The sequence below is a fragment of the Kogia breviceps genome, chromosome 6 (genome assembly GCF_026419965.1).
Source record: "Kogia breviceps isolate mKogBre1 chromosome 6, mKogBre1 haplotype 1, whole genome shotgun sequence".
In the NCBI taxonomy this organism is placed as follows: domain Eukaryota; kingdom Metazoa; phylum Chordata; class Mammalia; order Artiodactyla; family Physeteridae; genus Kogia; species Kogia breviceps.
In genome coordinates, this window is record NC_081315.1 from 62726906 (window position 1) to 62734772 (window position 7867).

A 7867-nucleotide genomic window follows, 5' to 3' on the forward strand; every position below is an offset into this window, starting at 1 on the left:
TTCCCAAGATAGGCCACAAAAATCTCCTAATGTATAGTGTAATAAGGTGTAAGTATAGTACTGGGATAATGAAGTAATACTAATTGTTCTATAAAAATAGAATCTTACCATCCTCCATAGCAGTGCTTTTCAAACTGAGTCACAACTCAGGAAATCGATTCAATGAGTCTTTCCCAGTTTAATTCTTAATAGAATGTAATAAATGTAATGGAAAGGAAAGAACAAAATTGTAAAGATCAGAGTACATCCCTGTCATAAGGAAAAGTATTATTCTTGAAATTTAACTTCAGCGTTACAGGTATAAATAGCTATGTGCGTTCAGGATTGCTATGTAAAATATATTTCTGACTGTGGGTCACAGTCAAAACAGTTTGAGTGTCTCTTAGCAAGCCTTCCACGGGGCATCCAGCACAAAGCTGGCATTTTAACATTTGTTAAATGGATGAATGATTGAATGACCCAGTGAACACATGAAGAAAGAATAAACAGAATCTTAGCAAGCCTTCCACGGGGCATCCAGCACAAAGCTGGCATTTTAACATTTGTTAAATGGATGAATGATTGAATGATCCAGTGAACACATGAAGAAAGAATAAACAGAATGCCAGTAATACACCTCTCTCAGTCACAGCCCTGGCACTTGCAGTAGAAAGCTTCCTCACTCCAACATTTCCATGCTAGGGAGGCAGTGGGGACAGACAGTTGCCCAGCTGGAATTCCATATAGGTGGTACTGTTGGCCTGGGACAGGATCTCTGACACAGAACGGGCTTTAAAGAGGGAATGATGGGGAAAAGGCTTCCACAACTGAATGGGATTGGACTCTAGACAGGGTTGCCAGATTTAGCAAATAAAAACCCCCAGGATGCTGGTTAAATCTGAATTTCAGATAATCAACAAATAATTTAAGGGCAAAGAAAATCATGAAGCTTCAAGGTTAAAAGATCAATTCAACCCATCAGACATTTATTTGATGCAAAACTGTGTGCAAGATCCTCTGCTAGGCGCTGTGGAAGGAAAAAGTACTTAGTTCTAAAGGCTGAAGAGGTCAGAGACACACAGGCAAGAACCTCAGCAATTACCATGTATTGAGTACTACTCTAAGTAGTTTCCAGGCATTAATTCATTTGACCCTCACCGCCCGGCATTCAGCACTGCTGTTAGCCTCGCTGAAGACAGAAAACTGAAAGAAGTTACAAGAGAAAGTTGTCCAAGGTCTCACAGAGAAACAAGCACAAATAGCATTCAGTGGGCCCGTGTAGAGGGCTGGATGTTGCCCAAGAGGTGAATCTGGAGTAAATTAGGTAGGAACACACTATCGAGGGGAACTGCATACCGTGACGAATCTGCTTGCAGTGGTGATCCATCAGAGAATTGGGGGTATATATACATGGGCACTGTGCTGAGTTGGGCTATTAAGGAAGATGACTTTGGCAATAGTCCAAAAGACAAAGTGGATGAGACAGCGATCAGAGGCCAGGAAAAGATTAGGTCAACCAGTACAGCTGGCTGGCAAAGCATGTGGAATCAGAATCCAGGATTTACCTCCCAGATTCGACCCTCAGTAGGTAAGTGACCTTGGACAATTCATGTAATGACTCTGAGATTTGGCTTCCCCACTTCAGAAACAGGGGAGACAACACGATTTCCCTCGTAATATTATAGGGGAATAAGACAGGACAACATACAGGAAATGCTCCATAAATGGATGCTATCTGTAAAGCGTCACAGCGATTGAACTTGAATCTTTCCTTTAACCATTCTTCTGAGTTCAGTCAGCCTTGGATTGAACATTTCCAGGAATAAGGTACTCATGCCATCCCAATGGTAACATAATGGGAGTGAAAGAATGAAAGAAAGAATGTGGAGGAATGAGGGTTTGCCTTTCCTACTTCTAAAGAGAAAGAGTATATCTAGAAATGAAGCCGAGGTAGAAAACAAAAAATAAAACAAAGCAAAAAAACTTAGTACTGAGTAACTATAGTTGAAGGACGGAGGGGAACCTTGAGATCCTCACTCTAGCGCATATTACTAGAGGGACCTTAAGCAAATTACGTAAACTCTCTAAACCTTAATTTTCTCATCTGTAAAACGTGGTTGTTAACACCTAAACTGTGAAGCTATTGAGAGGAGAGCTGATATCATGTATATTATGCCCTTAGAACAATGCCTGGCCCAGAGTAGGCAATAAATGATAGTTATTACGTATTGCGTAAAAATTTAAATAAAACTATAGTTACAGTTAGGCAGCAATACTGGTGGAGGCAGAAAACAGAATGTGGAAATAAGTAGAATGTACACGAGGTGTGACAATTCTAGAGACCACATCCATGACAGTGGCATGGAACTGACAGCCCTTTTCTGTGGAGCCAGATGTGTTCTGCCCAACGGATGTGGCTCCTGAAAGGTGCCCCACTAGGTTAGATGGCGTAGGATGGTAGGATTAAAGATGCACGTTTGCAGACTGAGGAAAGAGGGCTCTGGGAGGAGAGAAAGCCATCACCTCTGACTATTTGATTCTCCTGCCACTTCCTGTCCTGGAACCAGACCCCATCACTGACTAGCCCTGAGGCACAAAGCAAAGCAACACTGAGGCTGGAGGTGGGGGTCAGGTTCATAATATGTTAGAACTTAAAGGGGAAGGAATGGATGCCAGGGTCAGACATCCATCCATCCAAGCATACAGGACACATATAAGTAGGACCTGTTGGGTCTGAAACCACCTACCCGTGTGCTTAGCATGTCCTACCTTTCTAGACGTCAGAATACACACACAGCAAGGCCACTCTTTCTGCGGGACCTCTGTCTTGGTGCAGTGCAAACATTATTCCAAACATCTAGCCCAGTGCTCAGGATGCTGCTGTGGCTGCGGGTAAACTTATCATCCTTTGCCTTTTTCTTGAAATTTTAAAACTGTTTCTCAAAGACTTGGTTTGTAAACTTAAATACTAATAAAAAGGTTAACAAAATGATCATGGAAACACTCTGTGTTTCAAACGCACACCATCTGTCCTTAGCCTCTGAAGATGACACAGCAGGATACGCACTGGCATTGTTTTTCAACCACAGTGACTTTTTGCTCCCACGTTCTCCATAGCCTGTCACCCATTCTCCCTTGTCAGACAACTGCAAACACACCAGAAGTCCTGTCGGGACTCAGTACTCTTTCAGGCAGAATCTCCTCTGTGCGAACCTACTTGGCCTGTGTAGGAAGAAACTGCATTCTGGCCACCTCCTAACCAAAATGAAACCAAAGGCCATGCATCATGAAACCATCTCTGCTCTTGATCTCCCTGAAACTAAAGGTAACCTCCAAAGTTAGGATCAGAGCATTCAGAGGCAATGAAAAGCTGCCTAAAATTTTCTCATATCCCAGCACTACTTTCACTTTTAGAAAAGGAATATTTAGAAAGGCTTAAGAATCTCTTTCTTACACATTTCTCTCCCTCCCAGATGTCAAGAGCTCTCAACAACTGCCTCTTCATTTATGACTAAGTGTGTGCTGAAGGGGTTGTTGCCTGAGAAGAAAGCATCCTCGAAACACATTCCTGACTTATTCATCTCTTTGGAGGCACAGATTTTCCGCCACAGGTAGGAAAGGAATGATCACTTAACTCCTCCAGCAGCATTGATCAAAAGTGATACCGGGGTGAAGTGTTTGGGGTTAATTCAGCCAGCACTGCATCAATCACCTGTGGAAAGCAGATAGCAGATGCCACAGTAGCTCCTGCCTCTAGATGGTAAGAAAATAACACAAAGCAAGAAACAAGGAGTTACCAAGGACTGAGGGAATTCCCTCTCCCTAGAGCTCTTCAAAGACAAAAGAGCCACTCATTTTCTTAACTGTCTAAACAGGTCTCTGACTAGTTTTTGAGGCCCCCTCCTCCCAGCCATGATTGGGAGTCAATTATTCTAAGAAATCAAGGTGGGGCATCTATTGGCCGGAGGATAAAACAGGCAGGAATATACAGCCAAAGGCAGCACATAGAACTGAAATCGCTTGGCATGGGTTCTGGTAATTTCAGAACAAAAATCCAAATACAAGTGAAGAGAAAAGCAATTTTAAAGGAGTACGTCCAGTCTCCAGAACGACCCCCAAATGCTGCCTAACATTTATGTCACAGAGAAGCAAGTGGGCAGAGATGCCACATGCCGAAGGAGACAGTTAATTTTAGCTGCAGGCCTGGAAAACTTTACTTTTCCGGGCTCTTCATTACTTTTGAGATTTCGGGCTACCAAGTATGCAGGTATTTCGGTCTGGTTTCTCCCAGTCTGCTCTTATTTTCCCAGCTCCTCTTCATCACCTACTATTGGGACCTCCCTGTTTCAAAACTGTCTTGTCACAGAGCAGAGATTCTGGGTTGAACAACCTGAGCTCCAAAGGCAAAGGAAGGTGACCAAAGGACCTCAGAAGGTAAGAATACCTACAGCTGCCAGAGGCGAGAAGAGTCAGCAGCAGCCAGGGAAGAGACTAAGAGCTTGAACCTGGAAGAGTTGGCTTGTTGAAGGACAAGCTCCTGCATCACGAGAGAAGAGACCAAATTCTGCTTCTCTCTGGCCAGTCAGGAAACTGAGGCCAGAGGGCTGCAGCAGCTCCCAAGCAGCCTTAGGCTGGCAGGGAAAGTTGTCGGGGGCCTCAGACTGAGTGAGGAGAGCCACGCAGGTCGCAGCCAACTTCCCCTGGCCCAGGCCTAGTTGTCAGGCAGCCTGTAGACAGAGACAAAGGACACACACACACTGTTCCCACTGTAGTGGTGGGGGGGCGGAGGAGGGGGTTAGGTGGGGAGCCGTGCACAGTGTGACGCCGGTCCCTACTGAGCGGCCGCTATAGATTTCCTATAAAACAGTTTATGCCACCACCGGCCCCAGGAGGAGAAGCAAGCCAGCCTTCCCATAAACAACTCCTTGCAGAGATGCTTACAGAAGCATCACTGCCACCTCAGACAGGTGAGCAGTTAGATGTACCTGCCTTCAGAACTGCGATTTGTTCACCTGATTTGGTAAATCCCATTTTAACCCTTCTCCGTCCCCAATGGATCTCACTCCCGAAGGAAGAAATGAGTTAAGTTCAGTGGAGTTTGCGGTGTGCTGGCGCCGGGGGGAGGGGAGTAGAGGAGGCGGCAAGGTGGAAGACTTCTGACCTGAAGATTGCACGTACTGGGTTTGTTTTGTTTTGTTTTGCTTTTGGTTTTTGTTCTTGTTGTTGTTTTTCAGACGAAAAGGAAAAAGGAAGAAACAAAGTAGGCAGCAAAGAGGGACTGCAGGATCCCTCTCATTTTCAGACAATCCTGGCCTTTTAGGTAAGGAGCAACTCGAAAAACTCGAATGACGGAAAACGTGTTCGTCTGTCAACTAGGGAAGGAAAGAAAAAGATTCACGGAGGTCCAGAGGAGCTAGATTTCAGGCTCCCGGGTTTCCGGCCTCGCCCTGGCCATCCTCCCCGCCCCACCCCAGACCTGCAGGTGGAATCCAGGCAAGTGAGACGGTCCAGGGCCCTCGGTCAGGGCTCGCCCGCCGCCGCCGACTGCCGTCGCTGCGGGGCCACACCCTCCACCTACCTCACACATGGGAGAGGCGCCCTTGCTCGGCAACGTGCAGCCCAGGAGCTTGGCGAGAAACTTTGCCATATACGAGCAGTGAGGCAGGGTCTCTCCCGAGGCGCCGGATCCGTCCTTTCCCTGCGCGAGAGCCCAGGCACCGAGGTCTCGCCCGCAGCCGGCCGGCCAGCGCGCCCCAGGGCTGGGGGCTGCCGGCGGCGGAGCCGGGCGGGGGCGCGGCGGGGGCGAGCTCGCCTGCTGCCCTGCCGCCGCCGCCCGGAGTGCGTGGTGCGAGCGCGCGCGGCCGGGTCCGCCGCTCCAGCCTCCCGCGCCGCGGGAGCGAGGCGCTGCCGTCTGCGTTAGCCTTTCCCGCTGAATGTCACTGTCACCAGAGCAAAGGGAAGGGCCCCGCCGAGGGGGTGACGGGAGGGCCAACGCGCCGCAGGACTGGCGTCGCGCACGGGCAAGGGCACCGGATGGCAGAGCGCCGAGGCGCGGGCACTGGCGGCCCGGCACCGCCGCTCCAACCACAGCGCTCGGCTGCAGCCGAGGCCTGACGCTCCGCCGGAGAGCGGGAGGCGAGGGCCGGGGAGCGTCTGCTTACGGGGTTGGCAGGGGTGCCCCACTTCCCCAGTTTCCCCTCTCCGCGCCGGAGGAGGTGGAAAAGGCTGTCTCAGGTCGCGGCTGACCCGGCGGGTTACGGCTGCAAGGCGCGAGCTGCCCACAGGGGTCCCCCCGCGGCCTGCGCCAGCCCCCACCCTACCTCAGGGAAAGGGAAAAGCCTCCCGAAGCCTGGGATGGGGACCTCCAGCTCACGTCCACTTTGACCCCTCTTAATGAACGGGCCAGGCACAGGTAAGCCCCAGAAGAGGAAAGGTGACTGTCGGCACAGGGTCTGGACCAGATATGCTCCAGAATCACAGCCTTGGCTGGGATGGGGGTGGGGTAGGGAACGGATGAGCCTGGCCAGGAGGCTGATACAGAAAGATATGGCCCTGTTTTTCTCTCCAAACCTATAACACTTGTCTTTTAATAAGGGAGATATTTTTAGGACACAGGACCTATGTTATATATTTCTTTTGCATCCATATAGCTGTACATCTCAAACTTCAAGTGTGCATGAGAATAACCCGGAGAGCTTGTTTAAAACCAGAAGCCTGGTCCCCAACTCCCAGTGTTTCTGATTCAGAAAATTTGGGGAAACCTCAGGATCTGCTTTTTTTAAAATTAAGCACCCAGGAGATTCTGCTGCAGGTGGTACCCAGGCTGGACTTTGAGAAACATTACCCTACCTTGTCAGACCCGGAGGTCAGCACATACAAGAACTGTAAAAGCATTCGATTGGTAATAGAGAAAGTTTTGTCATATCACCTAGTTTTAAATGCAAGGAAGCAGAACTAGAAGAGTATGTACTACTTCATCAAGTCACATTGTCTTAGAGACACTACAGGCATATAGGCGCACCCTACAAGTTATTGTCTGACTCCATGAATAGAGGATGGCTGGTTGGATGGATGGTGATGAATAACTGGGTCCAGATTTCCTGATTCTCCTTCCAGAATTCTAGCTGGTACAGCAAACCCACTGTGAATTTAGGGAATAAGCTAAGAAGGAAAGGTGTAAATTAGTTTGAATATATCAGCTCAGTGCTTCTCAAACTTTTTTCAATCAAGTATTTTTCGTAATAAAGAGATCATCAAAAACAAAGTTTCTTTGACATCTCTGGTTTTATCTTTTGCATTCTAGCCTATGAAATATTCAGGTTTGTTATAATATAAAAAGACCTACTCCCACGAGGAAGACTAATGCTCCAAGTATACTATCTTTATCCCAAGCCCACTGCCGAAGCACCAGATGCCCCACCAGCAGCAAACTCAAGAATTGTGGCAGCTAGGTGCCCTCTAAGCTACACTAAAAAGAAAAAGAAAACTAACACACAATGAGTACCTACAACATGGCACTGTGTCGCCATGTTAGGCTATGGGCTCTGGGGACAGACTACCTCAATTTAAATCCCACTTCTGATATTTAATAGCTGTGAGACTTCAGGCAAGTGACTTTACTTCTCTGTGCTCCAGCTTCCTCATCTGCAAAACGAGCATAAGAATAAAGGTAGCTACTGCGTGCGGTGGTCTGTATTCTTTTTCTATTGCTTTCACAACTTAGCATCTACCCGTTTATTATCTCGCAGTTCTGTGGGTTAGAAGTTTAGGGAGGTTCTCTGCTTAGCATCTCACAAGGCTGAAACCAAGATAGAGCCAGCTGGGCTCTCATCTGGAGGCTCTGAGAAGAATCCACGTTCAAACACAAGTCGTTGACAGAATCCAGTTC

At 47.9% G+C, this 7867-nt stretch overlaps 1 protein-coding gene and 1 long non-coding RNA gene across 5 annotated transcripts in view; one reads left to right on the forward strand and one right to left on the reverse strand.

Moving 5' to 3' along the window:
* Nucleotides 1–5763, reverse strand: part of RASGEF1B (RasGEF domain family member 1B) — a 570403-nt gene extending 564640 nt beyond the window's left edge. For 3 of the 4 annotated variants that reach the window (XM_067035911.1, XM_067035912.1, XM_067035913.1), the window contains exon 1: nt 5558–5756. In XM_067035911.1, coding sequence (XP_066892012.1) covers nt 5558–5626 — 69 coding nt within the window. In that variant the 5' untranslated portion in view covers nt 5627–5756. Of the gene's footprint in view, nt 1–5557 lie in introns of all 4 variants that reach the window. The other variant, XM_067035910.1, reaches the window with a different exon arrangement.
* LOC136794364 (uncharacterized) lies at nt 3429–7234 on the forward strand. Its single transcript, XR_010841037.1, has 4 exons — nt 3429–3590; nt 4290–4413; nt 5214–5299; nt 6630–7234. It is a non-coding gene; the product is annotated as an uncharacterized lncRNA (long non-coding RNA).
* Nucleotides 7235–7867: the final 633 nt, after the last annotated feature.